This window comes from Spodoptera frugiperda, chromosome 20 (assembly GCF_023101765.2).
Source record: "Spodoptera frugiperda isolate SF20-4 chromosome 20, AGI-APGP_CSIRO_Sfru_2.0, whole genome shotgun sequence".
Taxonomy (NCBI): Eukaryota; Metazoa; Arthropoda; class Insecta; order Lepidoptera; family Noctuidae; genus Spodoptera; species Spodoptera frugiperda.
In genome coordinates, this window is record NC_064231.1 from 7,124,956 (window position 1) to 7,139,737 (window position 14,782).

Sequence of the window (14,782 nt, forward strand, 5' to 3'; positions counted from 1 at the left end):
AGTGGAGACATTTAGAAAGAGGGCCAAATCGAAAGTCATCATCATGCAAAGGGCTAAAAAGATTGAACTTAGTGGCGTGCTATTAGAGATGCCCATAGTTCGCCGTAGCAGTGGTAAGATTGATTAACGTATAAGTTGTATCAACACTGTAGCTTATTAAGGTTTCTCTTTTAATTTAGCAAATTACAAAATTATACATACCGTTGCGAGCTCTGTCGGCTGTTATTGTTGACGATGTGTGAGTAGTGTCCGTGGTGCATGTGCTGCTGGTGGCGGTGTCCGTGTGAGCCGCAAGATGGCGGGCAGGGCGCTGTGCCACCATACCGCCGACGTCCCATCTCTGGTGAAGTTACCGGGCTCTCCGTCGACGGCATCGGCTTCAACATGCGCTTCAGAGTACTTGAGTCTAGACAACATTTTAGAGAGTTAATAATTTCAGGAACCTGATAGAGGGACAATATTAATATTATTATGTAACTAGCTTTTGCCCGCGACTTCGTTCGCGTGGAATAGTGACTTCCGGCAAATTTTTGGTTTTAACCACATAGTTCCCATAGCTATAGGCTGATGATGATGATGATGATGATAAGTTCCCGATCTCGCGGGATCTTTTCAAAAATGAGATGTAGAAGATATTCCAGGGAACTCTTCAAAAATCAACATAATGAGCTCTGCGTTTGATTTTAATAGATGTATACTCACTTAGGGCATTGAAAAAATAGTTTAAAAACGGACTTAAACTAACTTAAAACTAAAGAAAGCTACGAATTACGAATTTATAACAATTAAAAAAGAAATTATATTAGAACCTATCCTTTATGCTATAATAACCAATCTTAAACTAAATAATTTAAAAGAAACGACTTAAATATAATCTAATTAATTTATAAATTAGACTTACAATTTTATTAAAAAAACTAACTACAGTAACTACTAATAATCGATATCAAACTAAACCTACGTTAAAAAGTTTAACCAGAAAACCAGGAAAACCCAACAAATAAACTTATTAATTGACAAATACAACGAAACCAATTTAGAATATACGAAACAGCAGGACCACTACAGACAAATAATCATACGACTGATAGTACACATTTTCTACAATAGTACCGAAGCGCTCGGCCGATACCCAACCAAATAATTGTAACAAAACCATAGCGCAATCTATTTCGATCCCAACGCCATCTATCGAGGATAAAGACAACTTGGATTATTTATTTATACTCCGTTCGGGCATTTTCTTTGTACTAAAAGTTTAATTATATTGATATAATTTTTTTCATACCTTTTTACTATTTGTTAACTTTTTTTCGATGAATTAAAACAATAACATGAACCGAAGTCGTGTAACGATCGACATAGAATTATCTATACTCCGTTAGAGCGTTTTCTTTGTACTAAAAGTTGTATTATGTTATATTTTTCATTGCTTTTTACTATTTTGTAAAAACAAATTTCCAATGAATTAAAACAATAACATGAACTGAACAATTGTAATTACACCATTGCGCGATCAACGCCATCTATCTACGGAGTATAGGAACAGCCCGACATTGTTCAATTCCGTACTATAAGTACGAAATTGAACAATAGATGGCGCTGTATGTCCGGAATAAATTTATTTTTTATTTTATTTTATTTTATTTTTATTTTTATTTTATTTTTATTTTATTTTTATTTTATTTTTATTTTATTTTTATTTTATTTTTATTTTATTTTTATTTTATTTTTATTTTATTTTTATTTTATTTTTATTTTATTTTTATTTTATTTTTATTTTATTTTTATTTTATTTATTTTTATTTTATTTTTATTTTATTTTTATTTTATTTTTATTTTTATTTTTATTTTTATTTTTATTTTTATTTTATTTTTATTTTTATTTTTATTTTTATTTTTATTTTTATTTTTATTTTATTTTTATTTTTATTTTTATTTTTATTTTTATTTTTATTTTATTTTATTTTTATTTTTATTTTTATTTTTATTTTTATTTTTATTTTATTTTTATTTTATTTTTTTTTATTTTTATTTTATTTTTATTTTATTTTTTTTATTTTATTTTTTGATTTTTGAAATAAAAATATATCTATGTCCTTTCTAAGGTTCTAAACTATATCTGTACCAAATTTCAACCAAATCCGTCAAATAGTTGCGGAGATTAATGGTATAAGCATAGAATGTTCGACGTGATTCTTTAATTTGACATAACTTTTTTATTTATGAACCGATTGACATGAAACAAACCCTAAATGTAAATTTAAGCATCCCACAATATATTCGTGAAAACCGCATCCAACTCGGATCAGCCGTTTCTGAGATTAGCGCGCACAGACGAACAGACAAACAGACAAACAGACAAACAGACAAACAGACAAACAGACAAACAGACAAACAGACAAAAAAAAGTTAATTACATTTTTGGGTTCGACATCGACATAACAATAACCCCTGCTATTTTTTTTATTTTTATTTTCAATGTACAGACAGCACTTTTCTACGATTTTATTATATGTATAGATATAGATGATTTTTGAAATAAAAATATATCTATGTCCTTTCTAAGGTTCTAAACTATATCTGTACCAAATTTCAACCAAATCCGTCAAATAGTTGCGGAGATTAATGGTATAAGCATAGAATGTTCGACGTGATTCTTTAATTTGACATAACTTTTTTATTTATGAACCGATTGACATGAAACAAACCCTAAATGTAAATTTAAGCATCCCACAATATATTCGTGAAAACCGCATCCAACTCGGATCAGCCGTTTCTGAGATTAGCGCGCACAGACGAACAGACAAACAGACAAACAGACAAACAGACAAACAGACAAAAAAAAAGTTAATTACATTTTTGGGTTCGACATCGACATAACAATAACCCCTGCTATTTTTTTTATTTTTATTTTCAATGTACAGACAGCACTTTTCTACGATTTTATTATATGTATAGATATAGTATTTCACTAGCTGTTTCCTTACTCATGCAGAGTAAGATTAATTGAAATTGAACCAAATGTATTCTTTTCCATAACATTTAGTGATTAGTTTAAAGCATGTTATACTAATAAGCCTGTTACGCTACTGGCAAACATTGTTTTCATCGTCATCGGCCCTTTCGTATCGTATGGGCTCTAACAGATATATGCAGTCTGTCTATGTATTGTTACTAACAAAGTGAGTCTGTAGCTACTTGAATAAAGAGATTATTATTATTATGCATATATACCATAGATATGTAATGAACATTGAGTGTGTCCTTTCACAAGACAAAACTGTAGACGTTTACAGTAACATTGATCGAGCTGTCTTGGTATACCCTTCCTCTTCTTCCAGTAAGATTACCCAAACGAGTAGCAAAGCCGTTTTATTATTAAGAAGTTTTATTTTTGTAGATAATTTGACGTATCCTGCGTAACCACGCCTACTTGTGGAAGTACTTTCACACGGCCACGTCTAGATCATTTTATACAAACTGTAGGTGTTGTAGATTGTTTACCTCCTTTTTGATACATACTTCAATTTGAATGTGTACTTATTATATTATTTTAAGTGTTCTTCTTACCCATATTCATGTCCTCAGTACTCTTGGATTTGGTGCGTCGTGATCCTGATGTGTTGTTATTGATCACGTTGTGATGATGAGCTGCATGCCGGTCCGATTCACGGGACTGAAAATTCATACAGTCCTGTTGAGTTTTCAAAGGATTAGTACTTATTAATTGACTAATAGTTAAGGCCCAACACATGATAGTGTGAAACAAAAAAATGTATTAGTTACGAGACGCGAAAATGATAACTTGTACTGAATTATAGGTGAAATATATATTTGGATTTGAGAAAGGAACAAGTTACTTTTTTGTTTATACCGTGTGACGTCATTGACGTGTCGTGTCATATTATTTTCTATTGTTTTATTTACGGGTTGTTTTTTTTTATTCAGAAAAAGATGATATATTTACGTCCTTGTCATTTTGGCTCTGATGTCATTGACGTTTATTTTTCTGTCACGTTGAATTTTTCAATAATGACATAGGTATTTGTTCATTGTCTCATATCTAATGGCACTTACGTCGATTCGTACGAGATAATTAATTCTTAATTAATAAATCACTTCTTAGTTATTTTATTTTGAAAATGATATTGATAATATTAGTAACTGCCCTGTAATTTTTCAACGTTTTAGCCTTCCTTGCACGTATAAATATGTATTTCAAGACTTTAACTTTATTTAATCGGTCTAGTTGTTTTTGTATTTTAGCGAGACTAATTGACGCCAAGCACTATATTGCGGTGTGCGTGTGTACAGGAGTCATATAGAACTCTTATTTAAGATGGTAATCAAATTTTTAATCACTTTGCATTCGTTTTTATCATTACATAGTTCCACACTAATGCGAGCTTGGTTTTAGACTACATTCTATCACAGTCTTTTCTAAAACTGATTCTAAAACACCTGTGTCATCGCTATTGCTTGATTATTAAAGCAGTGCCTACTAAACTATGTATGTCATAAGTACTTCTTTCTTTCTTCTGTGTTTAGTTTTATGACCGGCAAAGAGCTACCAATTGTTAACCAGTATTAATTTAACTTACTGATTCGTTCCCATCGCCATAGTCAACGCTCTTTGGCATATGTTGAAGGTGTTCCTTGCCGGAGCGTGTAGAAGTGGCAGAGGACTTTGAGGAGGTGAGAGTACCACCGGCCTGCACTCCTTCCGACTTCAGGTCTTGACTGTGCTGTGATGAGGCACCGCCGCCGCCCGCTTGAGTCTCTTCGTTCGTCTTTGAATTTAATATATAATGTCAATAAACAATTATTCGAATTGACATGTCGTTAGGTAGAGATGAAAAGGTCTACCAAAATATGTGAGGTAATAAATGACAAGTCATCAAAATTAAGTGTACTGGGTGAGCAGTGACAGAAGTCATTTAACCCAGAATGATCTGAGATTGAGCAGAAAGCAGATATTGATTTGTTTTATATGAGTTCTCGAAAGACAGAATATTTTAGTATAGATGTGTCTTGTTTAATAGAAAACTACTAATATTTACCTAGTAACTGCTCACTGTTTACCTCTCTGAGCTAGATACACTTTGTTGGTATGTGTCGAAAGTAAATACAAATTGGTTTCATTAAATTTGTCTTACATTAGTGCCATGTGTTCCCACTGAAGCAGTAACAGTTTTAGGTGCAGTCGATGTGTTGGTTGTCATCGTCGACGTTTCTTGTGACTTCGGAGGTCGTGTCGGAGGCTGTGTGTCAGCTTGTCGCGATGCCGCTGTAATCAGAAACAAACTCTCTTTAACACAATGCAAAGTTGAGAAAAGGTTAATATTTCCCCAGTGTAAAAATTTATTCTAATTGGCCTTAAAATTGACACTATGTTTCGATGGACATTGAAATACCCCAAAAGCTACACCAACATTGCGTGATTATCATTCATTAGTTTACAAAATTGGGTAGGTCGGTCTACCTATCTACCTATATAATTTTAAGTCGTGGATAAATAAAATAGTTGTAATTAGGTAATAAGTAACTTGTACTAACGTTTTGGTGGCGGCTGGTGGGCAGGCTGCGAGTTGGATACGTTGTCGTACAGCGAGGTCGATGAAGTGGCCGCAGCAACTTTGTCAGAGCGGCCGGCCGTGCCCGTAGCACCCGCATCTGTCTCAATCGCACGTGTTGTAGTGCGCGGCAGAGTCGATGAACCTACGCCAATAGTTCCCATTTACACAAACTCTCTTATATTTGTGCATTCCTACGTTTACTATGCAAGTTTTTCTACTGTAAATGTTAATAAAACATGTGCTTAATTGTTGGATACACACATGTCAGGTGATTTTGGGAACATTAATAAGGTGTAACTAAAACTCGGATGTATGATTCTTGAAAATGTGTGCTAAGTATTATATCTTACAAAAGCAAATAGGTATGGTTTAGGTTAAAATCAAAGTATGTATTGTGAGGCATAGGTTTTTGTTTGGGGTTTAGTTAAAAATAGTGTTTGCAACAAATTAACATTTTATACTCACGATATCGAGGATCTTGTGCTCTCAGTCGGGCGTATTGTTCTTGTGTCATGCATGTGCATTGCGGCTCACGTCCGTAGGTCAGACTACAAACATAAATGTTTATTACTCACAGACTTAATGGGTACAAAGGCTTAGTCTGCTCAACTGTATAATCTCAAATGTTCTGTATAGACCTACAATTACGTAGCGTTGGGGAATGTTCTCTTTTTCTTTCTCCATCAGCCAAACTGGTTAGATGGCCATAATATACCATGACATATGTACAGAGCCTGGGTTCTTCTATTAAGATACTACTATGAGAATGTGTCACTGACTTGCCCCTCCAAAATAAACAAAGCAATAGAATCACGAGCCCGAATTTTAAGTTCCATTCACCCATAGGCGTTCCAATACCTATCAAAACTTTGATATTCAATTTAACTGGTTTTAACCAGACATCAAATACTTCACAGAACATCAATATTGTAAGGTTAATAAACATTGTGGTTAATGTCCGTCATAAATGTCATTTACATGCCTAGAAGTTGTAATTAAATAGAATCGTTGACGTCATCGGGTAATGGTCTATTTGCGTATTACACGCTTTGTAAAGAAAATTTAGTTGAAGTTTTTAGTGAAACCGTAATATATGGCCTAAAGCCAAATTATGTTTCTCTCTTTGAAAGAAATACTAGATCTCATATATCTAATTAGCTATAATTATTTTAAAACAACGCGTTTATTTTCTTTCAAATATATGGGATCATCTACAATTCTAAAATTTGTTTTCTCTGGACTCTTCCCAATTAGTTTTCGAATCAGCACTAAGTTTTAATAAACTTTACACTAGATATCTCATTTTGTATATAGAACAAGTACCATCCACTTTTCACAGCCCACACAGAGTGATGGAGAATCTTGTAAAAAATATGATGTGTTAGTACATTACCTTGATCGATTGGGACTGGCAGGTGTAGAGAGTGGCTTCCTCTTGGCCTTGAACTTTTGCTTATTGCCAGGAGGCTCCAGCTTCAGGCTGTAGCTCGACGAAGCCTTGCGGGAGAATTTGAATGATGGTGACTATAATAATAAAATATGTTAATTGATTATAAGTAGACTCTAGGACTATTTCGGATCATGGTTTGATTATCCAAGGCTCACGCTTGCCTATATTTTAGGGAGCAATATTTTCGAAATTCTCAGTAATGCTTCTCTTCTAAAAGAATCGAACTTAAAAAACACAGTGTAAGTTTAAAAAGTAGCCAGAATAACGAAAATAGGATAGTATCCGCTACTTTAACATGACACTTGTCAAAGTTTCAGTCGAATTCCTATGGTAAATGCACTTGTTAGTATTAACCATATACTGCGTTAACTTAAAATACTTACGCAACATTCTCTAAATTGTTTGGCATCAATGGGAGAAGTGAAATTGAGTCCCCATGTGTCGTTAGTCATGGGATCTTTCCAATACACGAAGCATTCGGACGCTTGCCCGATACGGGTGCCTGAAAAGACAACGCATTTAAAAAATCAATATTACGTGACATAAAACAGTAACTCCACCTTAAAAAAATATTAATTACTCTAAAATACCGATCGTTATAAAGTCAGGCTACTTTATATTGACTGAATGTTTGTAATAACAGACAAAAAACAACAGATAGTTTCGATCTCTCCACCAGCGAGATTTAAAATCACAAGCAGACGGCATTTATTTATTCAGTTGTTTTATTTAAATTCGACTCAACTGTTGGTGTTGCATTATGTAAATAGGAGTCAACATGAATCTAAATAAAATACTGGTTGCAACAGCGGGACTGGTGTAAGTAATAGAATCAGTGAATGTATGTATGTAGTACCGTGTTGTTTTCATATAATTTTTCGTATCTTAATTTTAAGTATTTTCAGCAACAACTCAACTGGTGCTGGTATATTGCTGTGTGCTTGAGAAGGAAGTAAAGTAAAGTGTCGGAGGTCGGTGCGTTCTGGTGAATTCGGTCGATTACTCTTCTAACTATCCAGTGTAAATTTAAAACTAGGTTAGAGCCGCTGGCGTCCGCCGTATCTGCCGAATTGCCCCAGTAAAATGTAGGTGTTACTCTGTCAGAGATCCCCACGTTTGTTACTAAAGTGTTTATTTCGGGAACTATTTTTTAACGCCCGTAATGCATGTTATGTAACTGTCATGAATATGGCGTTGAAATTGAATATTGCTGTTCCAATGAGTTTCGAAGCCAAAAATGAGTAGCGTTGTATATTCCAAATGCATTTTAAAAGACTTCAAGTGATTACTATGGTGTTTTGCTATGTTTGACACGTTTCAATATTAAAATATTCTTTCTAATCGAGACACATCTGTTAATACTTACGACACACGAATGTTATGATAAAATTATACAAAATAGTTCAGATATACGATCAATATTTACGGCTTTAACAACTTCGGACTAACATTTTAAGATCAACAGCTATATCATCCCACAGAACACATTCAAAACGTTCAACCTACGCCTAAATATTACTACTAGCCCATAATTTGTATACAATACATCAGCCTATCTTAACATACGAAAGATTTATGTCGATACTGCATTAGCATGACTATTTTTAGCTGACTATTATAAAAGGCGATCCGAATTGCTTCATGGATCATTTTAAAATTTAAAGCGTGTGGGCTGAAGAAGCTGCAGAGAAGTCAAGTTTACAACTAAGACGAATTTATATCCAAAGGAAACTTAGTATGCATTTCCACTTTAAGATCGCATTACCCTTTACCCTTTAAAATTCAAATACAAGTAAGTATGTATTACTGAAATATCAAAAGACGTCAGTATACAGGCGACGAATAACTTTGCAACTATTACTTTATATTTAGTTTGATATACCTGAAAATGTCAGCTAACTGCATTGTCCAAATTAATGCATTAGTAATTATTTTACTTCTTAATGTAAGTTTCCAAAATCATAGAAAATAAGATGTGGTCTCTACATTACAGTATACAGATATTTCAAATCATAGACATGTCATAATGTCTATTTGTTTTAACGAAATATTGGCAGACATAGCAATCATCTATTTTTCGTCAGTTCTATTAGTAGTCTCTCTCGAACATTTATATAAAGCCATAAAATGGGCGTTTATGTTCAGAGCCATTATGTAAAAAAAACTTTACTACTAAACTGAACTTTACTCGAAATAATTCTATTGAAATTAAAATCTTAAGCCCAACATAAATATTGTAACTAAACTTTATTGATTAACCACCAGCTTCATTTCCTTATGTAGATTTGCTTACTAAAGATATCCATTTTAGATATAACTTATTAGAAAATAATTATGTATAAGGCTAATGTCAAAACTACTCGTATAAAACATAAACGTACCGGGTTGCAGTAGTCTAACGTCGAGGATCTTGTCGACCTGCGAGTTGTAGGCAGTGATATGGAAGACGCACTCAGGCGAGTCCTGGATGCAGGTGATGTTCACAGGTACCAGGTCTTCCGATACTTGCTGCCACTTCACAGTGCCTGCACCGCTTGCAGACACGTGGAATACCTCGGCCCATAATCTGAAACGAGATTTTGATTAGGTATATCGGAGCAAAATAAGATATGCTAATGTTATAAGAATTATTAATTAAGCATTTTAGTTCTTACACAGTTATTTTATACAATGAATATGAAACTTGATGGTTACATCAAAATTGAAACACGGAATCGTATTTCTATTGATATATTTTTAATAAAACCACATATGCAAGTATGAATCAAGAATCTTCATACGAAATCAATAGAAAGGAAGATGGCTACGAACGTATCAAAGAGAAAATCAGAACTTTTAAATAAACACGTAAGTACTGTCGCTACATTCACATAAAATGTCGTTAAAACTTCTTCCACTCCGTTCGGCTGCATAAAGTTTACTTAGAAACATGTTTGTAAGTAAAATTAGAACGAGTTGCTTTGATGCAACCAATACAGTAAGCGTGATATATTCTGTTTACATTTTAGATGTACAATGTGCGTCTAACTTCGTAACGACAACACAACGGTGACAGCATTAATTTAGAATCTTAGACAACAAAGGTCAATTTCATTTTTAACATGTCCATAGATAGGAATACATGTCCTAATTTAATGGTAAACCTTTTGCATGCAAGACTTGTAATTAAAGTACAATCAATAATGTTACAGTTGTTGCTAGTCTTGTCAAAGTCATTGCTGTAGGTGACGAAACTAGTCAAACTACTAAACAGTATTCCGTACTCCATGTAAATACTGAGAATGTCGTACTAGAGGAACTCAATAATGTCTTGGACTGCGGCGAAGAAATCACCTTATTTTATAGATCTTTTACTGTGGCAGTTGCAACCTTTCGACCAATGATTCCACACGGTTATTGAGAAGTACCTACATAATTAAGACAAGACTTACACATCTATAGAATAAGTTAAGGAATTACCTTAGCAAATGTCCGTCTCTTCGTCGTGAGTTCTGCCACGGGCTGTCTTCATAGCGGTACGCCTTGCGCAAGATGGGCGCGCAGGAGCACGACGATAGCTTATTGCCCATCGTGCGCGTGCCACACTCGGCGCACTGCACTATGCTGCCTGCAAACCAACGCTCGTCAACGTATACCCAAACATGACATTGATTTATTTTGGGTTCATGTAGAGTGTACCTAGTTGTTTGAGAACTAAAAAATCTGATATTCTTACTGATAAAGTATTAAATGTAAGTAAATACATTAAACTATAATAAAGACTATGCTGTGTGTGGTATAACTTTTTATTTATGTGTGTTGTCTTCTGAATCTCATAACAAAAATCCGCCTACTTTTAACAGTGTACCTATGTATTATGTGCAAAATAAATATGTTAATTTCCAATACCATGTTGTAACCTTGAGAATGATTAGTGGTACCTTTAGTTTTTGTTATCACTTTGTATTATGTGTGTAGTTAATGTTTTGATTACAATATTGTGATGAATGTAGTGAATTTGCCGTCAAATCACCTTTTAATAACATTCCGTTATATAAAGTATACCAGGTATGCTTTAAACTAATATGCTGATTAAGTTGATGGTCAGTTTTAAGTGGACAAGTTCCTAACTTTAAAATAAGTGATGTTGTATCTACACGCTGCAAAATTAACTAAACATTTATTTGTCTAATCCATAAATATCTACTAAATTTTAATAGATATTCTACTAATATTCTATTGAAACATGATAGTATGCTAAAGTAAATACCTACTATCAATATTTGATTTTAAAATAACGTTAAAAAAATTCCACACTTGAAGCGTCCTGGAAAACATTCTAAGAATCTCTTAAAAACAAGAACGTCTGCACATAAGTACGTACTTAATGAAATAAAAATGGATACAAAAATCAACCATACCTGCTTAGAAAAATATTTTAATTACGATCGATGTTTGTTTGGTGTTTTATTTTGCTTTCGTTACTAAGTGGAGAGAGCTGTCTCAGACTAGATTCAATATTTTAATAAGTAAAACACATTCTAATTAGTAAACATCTAAATAGGAGGTGCGGACGTACCTTCTGTTTTACTTAGAAAAACAGTAATAATTTAACTGCAAAAAGGTGTATTAACAAAAATTTTTAGATAAAATGGGACTGATATTTTTTATCATCATCATGTACTGCTAGAGGCAGTTCTTGCCAGGGCCACGACATAAGCAAACAAAGTTTAACTGGTACTTTTGAAATATCAACAAATAAAGAAATAAACAATAGTCTGTCCGTCAGGGAAACTAGGTGCTCGTCCCAAAATGTAGATTCGAATGCAGAAGAATGAGCAAGAAACTAAATTCGTTACTCTTAGAAAAAGACAGAACTAAGAAAGACAAACTGATGGAACTTAATACCTGCCTAAGAATATCACAAATAAAGTGTAACAGTCTTCGATCTGACCTCACAGTCCTATTTCTGGTTAGTAGATATCGATGCATATTCTCATGTTTGGCTAATTATTATTCAGACTCCGAGTTTCTGCCTGCACTAATGGCTTCCATATTTTAAATTTCCATTTTGGGAAGCTAATATTACTAAGTAACGTTTATTTATAGATATTTTGTTACCACCCTTGGGATGTAGAAGCAGTATAGGATAACCAACAACGATGATTAAAAACGTATAATGTGTTACACTAAAACACTTTTGAAAATAGTAACTTTCAGAGACAGGGTAATGTAACCTATTATTTAAGACACTACATTAACTTACTCTATAACATTATCTACACACAAATCTCATATTTAGCGATAACAGAAACGTAGACATGTGAATAAATAAATCAATCAGATCCAGTCATCTTTTAAAAGGTGGCCTAAGGTATGTATACATTTCTTTCAAGACATGATGATAAACAATTAATAGACTTGCTACAAAATGTTTTGTTTTCGCAAAACGTTTTCAAATTGGATAAACATAGAGCTGAAATAGCGTATAAATTATGTCTTCTAGTATTATATGACCAGCCTAGTCTAGGTGGATCTAATTAGAGAGGTCAAAAATAAAGTAATTCCTCTTTCCTTACATAAAATTGAACCAAAGCAACTCTTATACTAACCTAAACGGAAGTTCAATATCTTATAATAGAACTTTGTCAGCTTAAATACGACAATGCAGGCAGGGTCTTGAACAAGGCTGCAGCGGAGTATCGATGTAAACTAGTCCTAATAGGTGTAGAGTACGGTTGGATAGATACAAGTGGATAATACTGCACATGAGTGGGTGCGTGTGCACTCACCCGCGGTCCCGTGATGTCACCAGGTGGCATCGGTGCGCGAGAGCGAGTGGCCGCGGTTCAAGCTCTGCGACCGCTGCGTGCCGTGTCTGTACGGGTGTTTCACAACGGCATGCTGCAACCCACAACACAACCATCTTGCATTCTTACACAACTTACCAATATTTACACTCAACACACATGTTAGCGAATCTTCTTTGCCAATTTTATTATTAGTGCAAAAATCTTCTCATAAACAAATTCTGTGTTCTCTCTCAATTAATATTTTACAAAGTCCAAGCTTGTATTATCACACATTATACATACAATTATTTAGAAATATTTTATTTTAGGATATAGAAGGAAGAATATAATATTTAATATACGTTTATTTAGATATGATTTTAGATGATATATCAATTGATAGGAAAGGGGTGTGAAACGATATAGAAATATGTGCATGCATGAAAACCAAAAAATATAATACACAAACTACAAAATAATAGACTACAATACGTTGAAACGAGGCCAAAAATGTCACAATATAGCGTTTATGATCATTTAATTTTTCGTTGATATTTTTGGAATCAGTTAACATCCACAATATAGAACACATGGGGTTTCGAAAGTGTCAAATTTGACTTACTGTAAGGCTTCACCTGCCTTGCTTAATCACTTAATGTCACTATCTTACTAAAAATACGCTCTATGCCCAGTTTCTCGTAAAACGTAGTAATCGAAGTGTCATTGAATTAACTTCGAGCGTTGAATTCTATCCAAGATGTACATGGACACGTGAGTCATTACTATTAAGTCATCTACAGCTGACACGCCTTGAAGTTAGCTAACTATAATTGACATATACTATACATATATTGCATCATCATAGATTGAATTATCCTATATCAGTTTCGCGTAGAAACCTATCTTGCTTGTAATAATTTCATCTGTAATAAGGTAAAGGTGAGACTGCTATCCTTGATCATAAGGTAAAAGTTTTCGACCCCCTACGTCGACATAGATCGTCACTCTCTTTTCACTAAGATGCAAGTTTTATGAACCAAGTTTCATTAGATACGGATCAGGTGGTATTGCGGGGATCTCCGAAATTCTAGCTGGGGGATTTCGGGATAGCCTTTTTATATAAAACTTGGTATAATATTGACATAAATCTTTTATAATAACTATTTATTTCACGTTTTTATAACGGACGACAATATTTTGACACGTTCGTGATGAAACCATAGGAATGAGTCAAAAACGAGCTTCACTGTTGCTCTATTTGCGCTATTGATTGATCCTACTACAAATAAATTAACAAATTGATAAAAGTATTGCTATTTAATTTAGTAAGTATGTAAATTATGAACAGCTACTATTCTTTTACATTTATACTTTCATAGATTACAACTAAAACTAAAACAAATTCAGATCAATAATAGTTGCGGTAAACTAAACCGTTCTTAGTTAACCTGGTATCTAGGCTATTGATAGAAGTTCGAGTCTATCCTATCAAAAGGTAATTAAAATTCTAACGCCGCATTTCGATCTCCACAGCAGTGCCTTCAATCATGTTAGATTAGACCGACTGTATGTGGGTCAGCCTCAGTTTGGCTTCTTATTTAAAACTGGCTACATATACACCTACTTATATACAACTTGTCGGTTTTAATTAAACGTTTCGACAGCTGATTACCTACTGCTATTCTCATATTTAACTAATTATACACCTTAATAAACGATTATTTAAGTATCTACATTGAATATGTGGTTTTGTTATGTGTCTGTTGTTATACCTGTATGTGTATGTCTTCTATATGTATTTGATACACAATTATAGATTAGAGAATGTTAGTAAGCTTATTAATATTATCACAATTCTAAAATAAACATATCATTGTATTATAACAGTATTATAAAGTCTCTCCCTAATTACATAGATAATAAACATTAAGTTAATTGTACCCACGATGTCCAAGCCTATCTCCATGACCCCAGTTCATAGG

At 33.5% G+C, this 14,782-nt stretch overlaps 1 protein-coding gene across 21 annotated transcripts in view; it reads right to left on the reverse strand.

Moving 5' to 3' along the window:
- LOC118261822 (protein still life, isoform SIF type 1) overlaps nt 1–14,782 on the reverse strand; it is a 103,198-nt gene that overhangs the window by 72,321 nt on the left and 16,095 nt on the right. For 14 of the 21 annotated variants that reach the window (XR_007706437.1, XM_050701316.1, XM_035572797.2 and 11 more), the window contains 11 exons: nt 12,801–12,912; nt 10,489–10,636; nt 9,411–9,595; nt 7,413–7,531; nt 6,973–7,103; nt 6,045–6,127; nt 5,560–5,721; nt 5,160–5,290; nt 4,605–4,793; nt 3,574–3,697; nt 202–406 (listed from right to left, as the gene is read on the reverse strand). Coding sequence is in view for 20 of the 21 variants with exons in the window: in XM_050701316.1 (XP_050557273.1) it covers nt 202–406; nt 3,574–3,697; nt 4,605–4,793; nt 5,160–5,290; nt 5,560–5,721; nt 6,045–6,127; nt 6,973–7,103; nt 7,413–7,531; nt 9,411–9,595; nt 10,489–10,598 (1,439 nt within the window). In the remaining variant the exon portion in view is untranslated. Of the gene's footprint in view, nt 1–201; nt 407–3,573; nt 3,698–4,604; nt 4,794–5,159; nt 5,291–5,559; nt 5,722–6,044; nt 6,128–6,972; nt 7,104–7,412; nt 7,532–9,410; nt 9,596–10,488; nt 10,637–12,800; nt 12,913–13,422; nt 13,581–14,782 lie in introns of those variants that run through there. The other 7 variants (XM_035572802.2, XM_050701312.1, XM_050701318.1 and 4 more) reach the window with 5 other exon arrangements.